This window comes from Pseudopodoces humilis, chromosome 1 (assembly GCF_049639895.1).
Source record: "Pseudopodoces humilis isolate 2021_Gansu_Grassland_sample_001 chromosome 1, ASM4963989v1, whole genome shotgun sequence".
Lineage (NCBI taxonomy): Eukaryota > Metazoa > Chordata > Aves > Passeriformes > Paridae > Pseudopodoces > Pseudopodoces humilis.
The window spans coordinates 7,651,843-7,666,696 of NC_142200.1; the positions used below are offsets into that span (position 1 = coordinate 7,651,843).

General features: G+C 38.5%; 1 protein-coding gene across 1 annotated transcript in view; it reads right to left on the reverse strand.

Annotated features, from left to right (window-relative positions):
* Nucleotides 1-1,572: 1,572 nt before the first annotated feature.
* TG (thyroglobulin) overlaps nucleotides 1,573-14,854 on the reverse strand; it is a 145,637-nt gene continuing 132,355 nt past the window's right edge. The window contains exons 47-49 of the mRNA XM_088062023.1: nucleotides 7,367-7,497; nucleotides 6,404-6,594; nucleotides 1,573-1,751 (exon numbers count right to left, since the gene is read on the reverse strand). Of these exons, the coding sequence (XP_087918149.1) occupies nucleotides 1,660-1,751; nucleotides 6,404-6,594; nucleotides 7,367-7,497 (414 nt within the window). The 3' untranslated portion in view covers nucleotides 1,573-1,659. The remainder of the gene's footprint in view (nucleotides 1,752-6,403; nucleotides 6,595-7,366; nucleotides 7,498-14,854) is intronic.

Genomic DNA, 14,854 nt, shown 5'->3' on the forward strand with positions numbered 1-14,854 from the left:
AAGCTGGATATCTCAGGAGGGGGTGGCTGAAAAGCCCAGTCAGACCTGCCTATCTACCAGTCCTTCTAGATGGCCAAGACTGTAATTAGGAGCCTACAAGGCTAAGTTTCTGCATTCCTAGCTCAAAATGAAAACCTTTTCTCAAATTCCAGAGACATCTCTGGGCTCAAGGTGGAGCTGAATAGTGAGTGGAAAAAGATTATATATTTGGCTTTCATTAACATGAGTCAATACTGAATCCTTTTAAATCTGTCCTCTGTTTACCAGTTCTATGGGCAGCAGAATAATACTGGAGTTGCTGTGACCAACAATTAGCTCTCAAATAAGGCAAAAATAAACCCAGTCTTGTGCAAGGAATCAGAGCTGCTGTATCTATACTTACTGCAAAGAAAGTATCCTCTGTTGAGATACATGTTTAAGATCTGGGCTTTTTAAAAAGCTCTTAAATAGTTTGTGGTTTGTCTGGTTTTTTTTCCTTTACCAGTTAGCTGGTTTAGGTATAGCTAATGATGGAAATCAGAGTCTGAGTTCTCCATCTTTACTCTTATATTTAGCCAATTAATTAGCTTCTTGATTCTTCCAGTCTTTTTATTGTTTATTGAACAGGATGTAAGTATAAGAATTAAGAACGTTACACAGCTTCTCTTCTGTCTTGGTAAAACCTTTGGAAACCTGAATACATGGCAGACAGCAGTAACAGCTCATGTGCTGTAAAAGGCCTCAAGCAGCAAACAAAACCTTATGAGTTGTTTTCTAAAAAATTTCAGCACTGCACAAGAAATTTGTGTCCTACTGGGCAACCTTGATTTTACTTTTTTGTGAAGTCTCATGGACACGTGTGTGATATACATCTGTGAAGGTTATCTGCTGCCAAATGATCCCAGCAATAAATTAACAACCTAATCCAAAATACTTTCAGAGCCATTAGAGGTATCCTGTGATTTTCCTTATGATTCCAAAACTATTGTGTATCTTGCCTTCTTCTTTAAAAAGATAGATGTTCCAAGAATGCTATGCTCTAAGCTTTAATTAACATATTATTTGCATTATCTCTTCTGCGTACTCTGACTTATCCAAATAGTCTTATACATAATTTCAAGGGGGATCATGAATATAGCATGTGTGTGATGTGTGAACACACCCAATGCATACTCTTGATTCCCTTCTTAAATTGTTCTTCTTTTGAAAGAATTTAAAATTCTTTAGTTTTCTCCAGAATGCCAAACCAGGATCTCTCAACTATCAGCAGCTTGTGATGGGATGAGTAATGAAAAAGGACAAGACAGAGATTTAACAAATCCGAGCCTCATCAATGAGGGGCTTCTGAGTGTTTTAATGTATGTCCTTTTCTGGCTGGTGGTACTAAAATATGTTGGCATTTGTGTAGTTGCAAGAAAAAAAAGACCAAGTCTATTTGTTTTGGTTACGTAGTTTTTATTGATATTTTATTTTTGTTTCAAATTACATTCTCTTTTGACTTAAAACAATAACTGTAGTGATTATTTTGTACCAAATTAATATAACTTTCTTGAAAATTACTTTATTGAAAGATACACTTTACTTATTGAGAAAGTTAACTAAAGGAATTGTTGCTCATCTGGTGTGAGGTGTGTGGATGCACAGTTGTGTGACAAAGCCACCCCCCAGCCCTGTGATTGCCTATCTGCTGTAAGCCACCTCATCCCTCAGGGGCTGGCTCTCATTTGGAGTTTCACCAGAGCTGTTTTCTGCAGAAGGTTCTTCACCACTTCCTGGAAGGAAAATACAATTAAGATTAAAAGAGATGTTGTATCATTGAAGCAGCAAGCTACAGGGTACAATCACACCTAAAAACCTTTTAGCAGCTATAAATATTCAGGAAACTGTTTTTCTCAGTTGGCAATCCATTTTCAAAATGCTTTACAGTAATGGCTGATCACCTCATTGTAATTAATTATTGTCCTTTAAATAACTGCCATTGGAATGCATAACAGTTTATTCTCCACACATGCAAGACTTTATTTTTCTGTTTTCTCCTGAAAATTCCCTGTCAGGTAGGAAGTGTGGGCAACATTAATTTTTTGTCTGTCTGTAATACAAAAAGCACCAAGCAACTGCCTCCAACAGATCTTTTCTTTGTTATCTTTTACCTCCTGTGATTTCGGTCTTCAACCCTATTTCAATGATGCAGTTGCCTCAACACCACCAAGCTATGTCAAGAAAGCGTACTGAGGGTCTTTATTTAATGTCTCATAGCCAGGGTGCTCTCATTGTGAGGGGCACAGATGCCCCTCATCCTAAAGGAATGTCTTCTATTTGAGATTTCCAAAAAAGAAGGTATGACTACAGAGGATAAAAGATGAATGCTAAACACAATGTTCCTGACTCACTTTTGAGTCAAGTCTGAACTCTGAACACTCTTACTTTGTTTGGGCTCCTGTTTGGCTACACATGGCATCCCAGAGCTCATGGAGAAGGCTCCAGCTTTGCTACCATTGAATTTTCTACAGATAAAGTCCAGTCTGGCTAACTTGGGCATGGAAAATATGTCTAAGAGGTGAAATTTAGGAGCAGGAGTTGGGCAGGCAAGATTTCACTGTGAGACACTAAAGGTATGTCTTTCTCCCCAGCTGCAAGACTGCTTACAGAGGCACTTTTTTTTGTAGGATTGGTTCTGTTTAGATACCAGCTAGAGGAGCAAGAGATGTACACTGGATCCAGCTCCACCTGTTTGGGATGCAGTGAGAGGCCCCTTATAAAGGGACTCACTGTGTTAGGCACACAGTCCACCACACTATGTAAGGGGAATGTTAGCATTCAGACATCTGTCTGAATAGACATAAACATTCTGGACCTCCTGTTTTTAGCTGAATTTCTAACTGAATTTCAAGTTATTAACACATTCCCTGGAAAAAGCCATTCACAGCTCTTTTTTTCCACAATTGCCACTCTTGTTTCTCATTTTGATGTTTCCCATGGAAACCGTCATAATTCAAAATATAAAACATGTCTTTGAAATGCAACCATGAGAATTCCAAACCTCTTCAAGCACCACCACTTCCATAATTCCCCAAGCAAACTGCTCCCCAAAATGTCAACTTTACAAACTGGTCTCAAACAAAACTTCAGGAGATTAGTTCATCTACAATGAAACAGATTCCAAGTTCCCTCCATAGCTTGTAACAGTACTTCCAGCAAACATGATGAAGAATCATTGCATTTATTAAATGAATTTGAAAAATTACTTTCAAATACAACCACATACATTCCAGTTATGTGCCAGGGACAAATGATACATTCTGTCATTAAATATTGTGGTCTGATCACAAAATGAAACACTAGCTTGAACAATATTTTTTACTAAATGGAAAGAAACTACAGGTAATAGTTAAGATAAACAAAAGCTTCTAGACCCAGCAGTGAAAAACCTAAAAGGTATTTCAGATTCTTAATGTGAAAGGTTTTATTCCAGAAGCTGAAATTTATAAGTTTAGCTTAAACCACAGGAAGGAATACCTCAGTTTTCTGTTGGATGGAGATATTGAGCTTTGAGCCTTTAGTCATCCCTAATTTGACATTTCCAAATCAAGACATTTCCCATGGCAGTATAAAAAGGATCAAGAAAATTTTTTAAAATGCCAGTCCCAGTTATATTTTATGATCATTGGTTTGTCCAGCTCTTCTCCATTTTATTGAAATATATTTGGGATGTTTTTGCTTATAGATTCCAGATGGTATATGAAGCTGGAAAAAAATTGATTTCAAGGAAAAGATAAGATGAACAAAACAGGATTCATCACATCTGGCTGAGATTGCATCACACTAGATCCTGTGCACCTTTGTACTTAGATGTGAAAACAGGAATGTTTTGTTATCTGTACTTCTCTCTGGCACACTTGTAAATTCCATCTACTTGGAAAGAGATCACAAATTGCAACCAGCAACAACAGTCCAAGAACTCTATCATAAACATTTATAATTTTTGAAAGGCAGAAAGGAGTTAGATTTGATCTCAGGGTAGCTGACAGACAAATAGATCCCCCTCAGGAAAGAGTACAAGGTACAACATCCAAAAATGGTTTGCAGCATTGTTCTCTCAAATCTGGTGTTTATCATATGCCAGAGTCCCACAGGACAGCCTGACAGCACTCCAGGAACATATTCCTGTAGATTCCAGGATTCCTGCAGAACCTAATTTTTGGGAGCAATGCAGTGCAACTTGTACTGGTGAACTGACACTGCTTTGGCATGAATTTCAGCACAACATCCTCTCAAACTGATGTTCAGCCATCACCATCTGAGTTTTATGCATTCTCCCTAACTGACCTGATGAACATTATGAATCTTTTTTCATAAGAACCTGGGTTCAGATTGTTATCAAGAGACTCACAGGATGTGTCTCTATAAATTATCTTCCCAGGCTAAGGGGTCTGAAGCAGAAAAGGGTTTGATGTGATATCTATTTAAATTGTATGAGAAAGTTTAGTATTCAAGACAGAGAACAGATTAAAAATGACTATCAAAGCAAAATGTCAAGCCAACATTGCTGTGATACAGAATTTAGCAGAAATCAGCTGTGTAACTGCATTGCCATGGTGCTGAGGCTTTAAGAGACAGCTGGGTGTACTCAGTTCTGCTTGAAGATTAAAATGCACTTTTGATATGTACTTTTTAAACCCGCTCTTAACGATTCATACTCCATAAATTTCCCACTTTATGGCATATTTTCAAAAATTTTACTCAACTTTGTGATCTTTTCAAGTGTGTTTTTCTCTCCCTCCTTGTATTTTTATGTTTAACGTTCAAGTATTTGGCTATGGCCGTGGATAAGAGCAGGACATCGAGCTAGACAGATCATTGGACTAACCCTTACATGAATTTTTCATTCCTATGCCAGTTTGGATAGCTTTAAATCTTGTCTGTGTAAAGAAAAAAAAAAAAAAATATGCCCTGGTGGATATTTTCCCATCCTTTTGGGGAATTTCCATAGGTGCTAGGAATAGTCTCTGTCCGTGGTGCTTGGTCAGCAGTCATTCTACCAGAGCTGTGACTTCAGCCCAGTCTGGCATTGCACAGCCACAGTGCTGTGAGATGAGGTCCAAAAAGATCTGGAAGTTTTTGCCAGGACTGTTTAAACATCAGAATAAAGATGTGAAAATCAGCAATATTGCAATCAGCACAAAGCTACTGGAGATAAAATATCCCCTCCGAACTTGAAAGACATTGAAGGATACCAGGAAACAAATTAAAAGGCTGACAACAAAATCTTGATTCTGCTTTGGAAGAAAAACCATGAGTAAAGATTGAGACTGTCTATTGAATGTGAGAATTGATGCTCTGTTTGCATCAGAACCACCAGCTTGATGGTTCCGAGACATTTTACTTTTGTGTCACCCAAACTTCAGCCTGAGCCCATCTGAGGTCTTGTGTCAGGCATAGATAGCCTCGGTAGCTTGGTGTCTTGGAAAGTACATTTTGTTCTCAGAAATTCAACAGCTGAATTCAGTCCTCAAAGCAGAGAGAGCCTGAACTGTGCTCACTGTGAAGATGAATCCTTAGGACATAAAAAACACATGCAAACTTGCAGGCCTCCAAGAACAATTCAAAACATCTCTGCCTGCCAAAAAGGGATGGTTTTGTTTGCTTTGCTTCAGGCTATCCATATTTATTTACAAGATACACAGATATGAAGGGGAGTATATTTACTAGAATAAATTCGGGACAGGCAGCAGATTGAAATCTAAGCAGAGCTGGTTTTACTGTCCTAAGAAGTAAGAAAAAAATAGAAAGGCTCTCATAGCTGCATTGAAATTTATGGCAAATATAAAAGGAGACATGCAAGGGGCATAATCACCACAGCTATAAAAAAAGTCAAAGAAACTAACCCCGTAAGAAGTCAAAGCATGCAGGAATATAATAAGATATAATAATATAATAAGATATGAAGATATTATATATAATATAATAAGATATAAAGCCTCAGCTGCAACTTTACAGTGGATGGAAATGATTTGTGCTCCTCCTATGCCACAGGAGTCTCAACAGTCTCATGTTAGGTGCTTCCAGCAGACAAAAGAGGCCTGTATACACAGCCTTCCAGTTTATCCAGAATCTATATTATGACTGTAAATAGATATATGACTGTAAACAGCAAGCTCTCTATATGGCTTCATCACATCTTCTATCATCATAGCAAGAAGATTTCTCTAGCTAGTTAAACTCTAGGACAATTAAACTTTATTACACATGATCTGCTATAAAGTAAATTTGTTTAGCGTTACATTCTTAACTATGACCTGGGCATTGCAAGATGTTTAATTTGCAAAAAGTGCTTTTCCACAGTGACAAAACAACACAACAGTCAGACAAAAACATTTAGCAGAGAATTTAGGGTTTATTTAATGTCAGAAAGCACTCTTCTCACCTGTGGATGCTTTCAGCCTTCTGATATAATCAGACCAAAAGGAACAGTCTGCTTTTTTCAGTCCTTTAAGAGTAGGCAAAGAAACTGTGAATTCCTTGTAGTTATCGCCATCATCACTTGACAGATACATGGGCCAGGCAGGCTTCACCCCCAACATTCTTCTCGAGAAACTGTGGGGGTAGTTTGGATTTCTAAGGGAGAGGGAGACATTATCTTTAGAAAATAATGACATGAACAGTAAAATGATAAGACTGGCTAGGTCAGGGAAAACTGTATCCAGTCCCTCTGACCAGCGGGGTTCAAATTCAGTCCAGATTGGTGACTCATTCACAGTGCCCCATCTGACAGTACCTTTTAGTCTGGTTCACTTCCTAGGAAACACAGAACCTGCATAGACACAGGTTCATGAACACCCTCAACAGCCCTCAATCCCATCCCAACCCAAGACACTGTAAAAAGCACATCAAGTCACTGTCCCCACCATTCCCACACTCATTTTCCAGAGATAACTCCTCATTCTAGAGCATGGCTACAGCACAGTAGCCCAGAATGATGTTCACAGAGCAGCTGGTAAAGTGTGCACTGCATCTTCTTGTGCTTTCCCTTTTCTTATGGGAAAGAGAACTCTTAGCCAAGAGGTCTCAGAACTGAGGTCCTGGAACTAAGCTCTGGAGACATCACCAAGGCCTTTGAAGCCTGCATGTACTTTAGTAGAATTTTCAGCTGGTCAATGGAGATAAAATGTCTATTCCTCCTAGCTAAGTCTCATACTGTAAACCTTTGATGGTTGCTCTGCTTGGTAACTTGGCCATGACTTTCCAACAGTGTGGTCCAAATCCAAGACTTACAAACTGTAGAGGAAATGGAGAGTGAATAAGTGAGGGCAGGGTCTGGACTGACTGCACTCCTTCTAATTCTCACCATCTCCCCAGTCACAGGAATTCATAAATATCCCACACTTACCCAGAGTTTATGAAATTGGAGATATACTGCATAATTTGCAAGGAAAGGCTCTTTTCTTCCTCAGTAAATTGCACTTCATACTTTGGGTAAAAGGGTAGACCAAATGCATATTGAACATCCAGCAGGAACTCCTGACCTGAGCTAAACCAAATATTTATAGAAAGATAATTAAAATCATTATTTATTTATTTATTTGTGGAAGAAAGGGAAATTAATTCACAGAATAAAGCCAAGTTGTAAATAATTAATGACCATTAATTAGAGTGTGGTGAGCTGAGGGACTTTTTCAATCCAAAACATAAAAGAAGAGCAAGCAATAACAAGAATTTTCCATTATCTTAGTGCAGGGTCTTTAACATTTGTTACAAAAGGAAACTGTGGAAGGTGTTAGGGCATATTTTCTAAATTAACTGGGTGTATAAGAGAGAGTGATAGAGGGAGAAAGTCACTTGGCTATTCCTTAAATGCCTCTTAAGTTTTGGACAGATTTTCACTAAAATTAAATTCAGAAAGTGGAAGTAAGTGATGACATGGATTCTGGCAGCCACAATGGAAGGTTAATTATGGCTTATTTCACAGACTTGGAATAGAATTCTGGCCTTTCTTAGCAGTAACTGGAGTTTTTCCATTGACTTCATTGTGGCCAGGATTCTGGATAAGAAAAGATGTAACAGGAGATGTTTATAAAGATTTCTCTTAGACATTGTTTTAATCTAATTTCTCTGCTGGCTGGGTGGTTCTGCTTCATACACTCTGTTCTCCCCAAGTTTTATATGGAAGACAAGTCAAAACAGCTTGAGATAATCCCCTAGATCAGATTTAAGGAAGAACAACTGCTGTGTAGTTCCATGTAGGAGTTACAACTTGTTATAAGGAATATTTCAACAGTTCAGAGACAAGACTGGCCAGGTGAGACTTGCAGGACCTAATTGCAAAGGTTAAATACTTCAACATTGTCAAGCCCTGCAGAAAAACAGTGGCCAACTTCTACTAATAAAATTATAACAAAACTATGTTCTACACATAGCTTTGAACCACAGCTCAGGAGGAGATATTTCTGGCCTGGTCCCATTGCATTTTCCATATCCCCACATTTGGACAAAGGTCTTACTGACTTGGTTTAATGCTGCATGAAAGCAGGCAGCATCAGGGGACCTAGGACAAGGAACAGATGTCTGTGAGGCAAGAATAAACAAATCCCAGATCCACTCAACAAGATTTCATCTGCAGTGGCATTTGTCAAAAGGTAGCACAACTGAAGCTATTTTATCTTTGGCCATGAAATGCAGCAGCACTGGTATGATCCTGATACTGCCTCCAATGGAACAAGGAGTGTTCCACCACCATTATGGGCAGGTGGTCTAAAAGCAAGATGACTGCTTAACATTTTATGAGTGGTGGCACCAAAGCCTCTATTTTGAAAAGCACATAGCCCTCTAAATGAAATACATCTTGGGTTGTGTTTTCCTTAGTCTTATCATAATACCTCAGTAATACTTTGCATCTGGAAAGTGAATTATTCACAGATTATTCACCAAAAAAATGTAGAACTGAAACAACATTAAAGCATATTTTTCTTCCCCAAATATTTATAGAAGGATTAAGCAAGATCATAGTTTAATAATTTTGCCTTAAAAATAATTTGCTTGGCCCAGTACATAACAGCAATTTCTAGTACATAAATGAGTACAAATATGATGTACATAAAGAGGCAATTTTCTTGGCAAAGAAGAGTCACTTTTGATTAGATTAGAGGACATGAAATTAGCTGAGGTGCAATGAAGAGACAAATGTGCTCATTTAGGGACTGCACAGCGGAGGTGAACTTAGCTGTGAAGCTAAAACAACTAATCTGGGACTGAAGGTTTTCCCCTCAAATGAGATTTTGTTCTTTGCCTTCACGTTTCTAGAGGTGAAAACTGTTAAGGTCACAGCCCAGTCTAAAAATTCAGCAATCTCATAAACAGAGAATTTATTTGATTTCTATGACTGTACTTGGTTTGACACAGAGACATAAAGTGGTACAAAACTCTACAACTTCCCAGGCTGCTTTCAATATTTCTGGTTGATGAGAAACCAAACATGAGGATGAGAAAAAACCCACTAAGGTTTGGAGGGAAAAGAGGCATGTATATAAATGCACAGAAGAGCAGGAAAGACAACTGGGAAATACCTAGATGGCAGCAGGATGGAAAATATCAGGAGAATATTTCTGTCTCCTTCCTCAAACTCTGATCATAGAATGATAGAATCATGATCATAGAATCACAGAACTGTAGAATAACAGAATTCTAGAATGTTTTGGGTCAGATCAGACCAGAGGGATGTGCAAAATTCCCATAAATACCCAAACAGGGATTTTGGAGTCTCTCTAGGAGCTCTGAGCATACTTAAGGTAACACCAGGAGGTGACACTGTCTTCACTGGAAGTGGAGTGAGAGAAAGAAAGGAGAGACAAATAAGTATTTATAGCTTTGCTGTTGTGCACTGCCAGCTCTGAAGAGAGGTTTTTATTTCCTGAGCTGCTCCAAACTGCACTCCCAGGACACCAAGCATGTGCTCAACAGCAGCAGCTCTAAATGGGGATATGGAGGCCCCACAACTGTTGGACTTCAGAAGACAATTTGACAAAGGGGAGGACTGCAGAGACAAGGGAAAAAGGGTTTTTTAAGGAAACCAAATAGCAACTGACTTCCTCTACAGAAGTCCCTTTTCAAGGAACAGATCTGTTATTTTAAGGACATTAGTGAATGAAACTATTCACTAGTGTAAGGATGAAATCTTGGCTTTGGTGACGTTACAGGAGTAGTACTTTGTGTAAAGGTTCTTCAGATCTTCTCTGTATAGTTTTGCTTTTTAAGATGTCAGTATTTTTAAAAACAGTTTCACAGCTCTTTTTATTTGGCAGACCAGTAAATTAAGCCATGGGGAAGATAGAAGCCAGATCCTACAACTTTGTTCACACTAAAATGAGCTCTCCATTGGGAATTCTTGCTTCACCTCAGAAGGAGGTGCTGCTAGAGTCCAGTTTACAGAAAAATAGATGGTAAAATCAAAAACTTTGTGACATTCTTAAGCAACAATTTAACAGAAGATCTTGAAATATCATTTACTTGGAATTTTTATTATCCAGTGCCAACACATTTAATTGGGAAGGTATAGGATATGAGAAAATTTTCCTCAAACCTAAGACGGATTTTCCATTTAAATTTCCAAGCAGGAAAGACAAAAAGAGATTACTCAGCCATCAGATACTCCAATTCTCTCCCTACAGAGCTGTGGCTACTTTCACACACAACAGGACAGTTTCAATAGGGAAGAGTAAAAGATGAATAGATCATATTTTAGACCAAAACCACCCCAGTTATGGTTGGTTTGGTTTAAATTCTGGTTCCAAATCAAACAGAGCACAGATATAAGCCGCCACGTCCAAGAGCTGAAGTTAAGATTTTAATCACAAGCTTTTGGAAAAGGAAAAAACCAAACCAAATCAACACCTAACCAACAAAACCAGACAAAAAACCCCCAAACCAAACTGCCTCACCACCACCATCCCAATCCAGAAATCCTCAGGCAAAATGGAATTGTCATTACTGGCAATCCATAATCAGGGCAGTCAGAACAGAATATGATCTGGCAGACTACCATGCTATGTTAGGACTGAATGCACAACTCAGAGCTGGGGCTGCAGGGACCTTGCAGTGCGATCCATTATAAATTAGGACATAGAGCTCATTTGGAACCTTGTCCTTGTTCTAGGTCTGGCTAATTACTTCATACCAGAAACTCATTTTGATGATTAATGACTTACTCTAGCCTAATATTTCTCCTTTTCCTTTCATTTATAAATAGTCCTTACTCTCCAGCTAATATCAATTAATCTCAAAGCATTTTGAGTCACAGCTTCTATTCTTAGTTGCCTTAATGTAGTTTTTTGGTTCTTTTTTAAACCTCCACACACAGACGGAAGCCAATGTAAATTAGTTCAAAAGTCTAATGATATCCTATGATACCAAAACACCAAACTTCCCACTGCTATTCAATCATTTAAATTTCAAAATAACAAGATAAATATAACTAGCTAGAGTTCAGCCAGAATTATCAGTGATCATCTGAGAAATGCAGAAGAAATATTGTACTCAAACCCATGTCAACCACCAAACAAAACAGACGTTGGCAATCTGTGATAGATTGGTGAGATAAGAAAACCATTTATCCTTTAATGTAAACTTCTGTGAGAATAACTGCTCATTCTAGCAATTCTGTGAAAGATTTTGTGTTAGAGAAGAGATCATGGCTTTGAGTTCTCAGTCTCACAATCAAGGCCCTGTTCAGTATCCCATTGGCAAGGATGTGCCTATCACTGGGAAAGTAAAAGTCCCTACCTCTTCAGTGTCACTTGGCTTTGCTGAGAACAGGTTATTTACATGCTGAGTGAGTTGAATAGCACAGGTGAAACCCAGACTCACAGGTTGCTCATAAATCTCCTGCTGATTTGAGTTGAAATAGGATTTCATAATAACTCTGTCCCAGGAGAAGAGAATATGATTTGCACAAAATGTGCTACTGCCTGTGTGCTCTTCTGCCCCTATCCTGTGTTTATTTTCAGTAAATGGATTTAAAATTATTTTTGGTAAGAATTATTGCAAATATTAAATGTGCCTATTTGCATGCATCTGCATTTTCTTCACATTAATACCAGCAGATTTTTCCAGAGCATATTTGCATATCCAGCATCCTGAACAGCCATTGTCTCATCCATGTCATGGGAGAGGAGCAGCCTACCAGCCCTGCACTTTGCCTGAACTGAAATGTTCGTTTGTATGCCAAGTAAAAATAATTTTAAAAATTATATACGGCCACACATTTTATGAAAGGAAATAGTATGTGATTGCAGGGAGAAAAAAAAATAATCAAAGGATAGCTGGATATTTATAGAAATTCAGTGAGCCAATGTGAGGCCTGGTGTGACCTCTGCAGTTCTAGGGATGTATTTGGCTCATTGTGTCTCCTCTCATTATGAACTTCTGCCAAACAAATGGGGGAAAGGATGTGAAAAACAGATGAGAATTTTGCTTTCTTCTTTTCAGGAAAATCAGGACATATGGAAAAAGCTTAACTCCTAACAGGATTAAACTGCCAAGTTTATCCACCTTTCTACCAAAAAAAGCCCTATAGATACATGTGACTTGCTAAAGTATTCTAGAGTTTGCTGTGTCTTTTCCACTTGAACTATTCCCAACACACACAGTGTTCCACTTTGCATTATAGCTGTGCCAATTAAAGAAAATAAAACTGAAATAGCAGATAGTAAATTCAAGAGCCTGAAAGCTCCCACTAATTGAAAAAAAAGTCAGCAGTCTTAAGGCAGGAATGAAGAAAGCACTTTTATCAACTTGTCAGAACTCCTAAAGAACACAGATTACACAAATCAGTCAGGGAATTACGGCATTTAAGATCTAGTAATAGGCACGCTGACGCTTGATTGACTTTTGAGAGACAGAAGTTTATGTGTGTGTTCAGTATGAATACTCCTAAGCTGAATGAATGGATGAATTTCCAGAAAAAGGTGATGTGTACATCCAAAGACCCCAGAGCACCAAGGAAAACATGGTGCTCAATATGCATCGACTTTGTGCTTATCCTGTAGATTACATTTGATGGGAACTGCCAGTGCAGCACATGTAGCTCCAAAATTGCTTTGTCCTTTCCTGAGTATTTCAGCTGAATTTTGGCTCATTTAAAGATGTTTTCTGCTTTTTCTGAACTGGCTACTTTGCCTTTGCATATTTATTGCTAATTTACAAGATCTGGAAAATCTATAAAATTACAAAGGCCTCTAAACTATTTCACGGGAAGAAAAAAAATTGTCCAGACCCCAAGCCTTTAGAAGCAGAGAAACTTTGCAAAGAGTTGAAAACATAATAATGTGGCTGCATCAGTGGGACTGTGTTTTCATAGCTGCAGCTGGCACAAAGCAATGGGTAAGGCCAAAGGAATGAGAGGCACTTCCAAAACAACTTTTAGGAGATGACTGGGAGTAGAGACTGGGATATGGAGCACAATGAAAAGATGTTGCAGCAAGTGGACTAAAGCAATTGTGGTGTTTGCCCAGCTATGGAGCAACATGCATCTTGTCACCACCCCACCGGTAATTTATTTGCCTTCTGGTTTTAGATCATTTATTTGAAGCCCGGAGGCAGCCTCCTGTCTGCCTGCATAGCACCCAGTTTAGACTGTGTCCCCAGCCTGTGGGATGCTGGTACTCATGGAGTTACAGCTACAGGCAGGAGGAGAGCATCAAGTGGACAGCAAGTGGTTGATGCATTAAAGGACAGGAATATGAAAGAATTGTTGTTAAATTAAAATAATAGAAAAATCTCCTTTAATTAAAGAGATATTAAGTATAGGCAGAATTCCTGCAGTATCCATAATAAATAGAAACCAAGAATACTTCACATAGTTGAATGGGGTTATACACAAACATTTTTTGTTTTATCAGTCAGGAGCTCTCGCCTTCAGTTACAGGAATCTTAAGAAGTGTCACCAAAACCCAGCCAACTATGTGAGCCTTGGCACACAGCAGCCTTTTAACAAATCACACCAATGTAGCATAGTCAGGAGGTAAAGACAGCCCCAATCAAAATGACCCAAAAAACACAGCAGCTCATTAACCTTGAGTGAATCTGTCCCATGCAAAATTAAGAAAAGTTTTTATGATGATTATTGTGGTCATGTTAATGACTAGAAGATAAAGCCTCATTAAGTCTCAGTTTGATGCTTTTCCATTCTGCTGCTGCTCATCACCCCCCTCAGTGTGCAGAGCACTGAATTTTCACCACCATCTTTAAGACAGAATATTTGGCATCACAATGTGACTTGGAAATTGTGCTGGCATGGCAAGCAGTGCTTCTTCAATGTAATATGCAAAAATCACCCAGAAACCTCTTGAAGGGTTAACAAGGCAAATCTTTGTACAGTTAATAATATCATCCTTGTCAAAACATACTTCTCCTATCACACATTTCTTTACCATACCTAAAGCTATCCTCAGTCCTCCCCACTAATCCTAGGCAGTGCTGAGCAGTCACATTCCTCCTGCATTGTTTAGAATGAATGTTTACTCCAAGGCCTAAGCGTTCTCAAAGAGAGAGTGAGAAAATGGCAGCTGGGTCATGTATATATTTTTACCACATATTATTAATGTGGGAGTTGGCTCCTCATTCAAATGGGAACTGAAGACTAAAGCAGACATTGTGTAATACCAAGCTCAGGAGAATGCTACCACGTGGAAGGAGATATTATTTTGCTCTCTGAAAGATCTGTTCATCTATACAAAAACTGTCAGTTCATGGCTTTATATGATTTTCCACATATGTCATAGACATCTACTTAGAGCAGGCTTTTTAACTGTACTGCTGTATCTATGCAAACCTGAATGTTTGTGTGTGTATACATTTTAGAAACACCCAGCTGAGTGCCAAATTT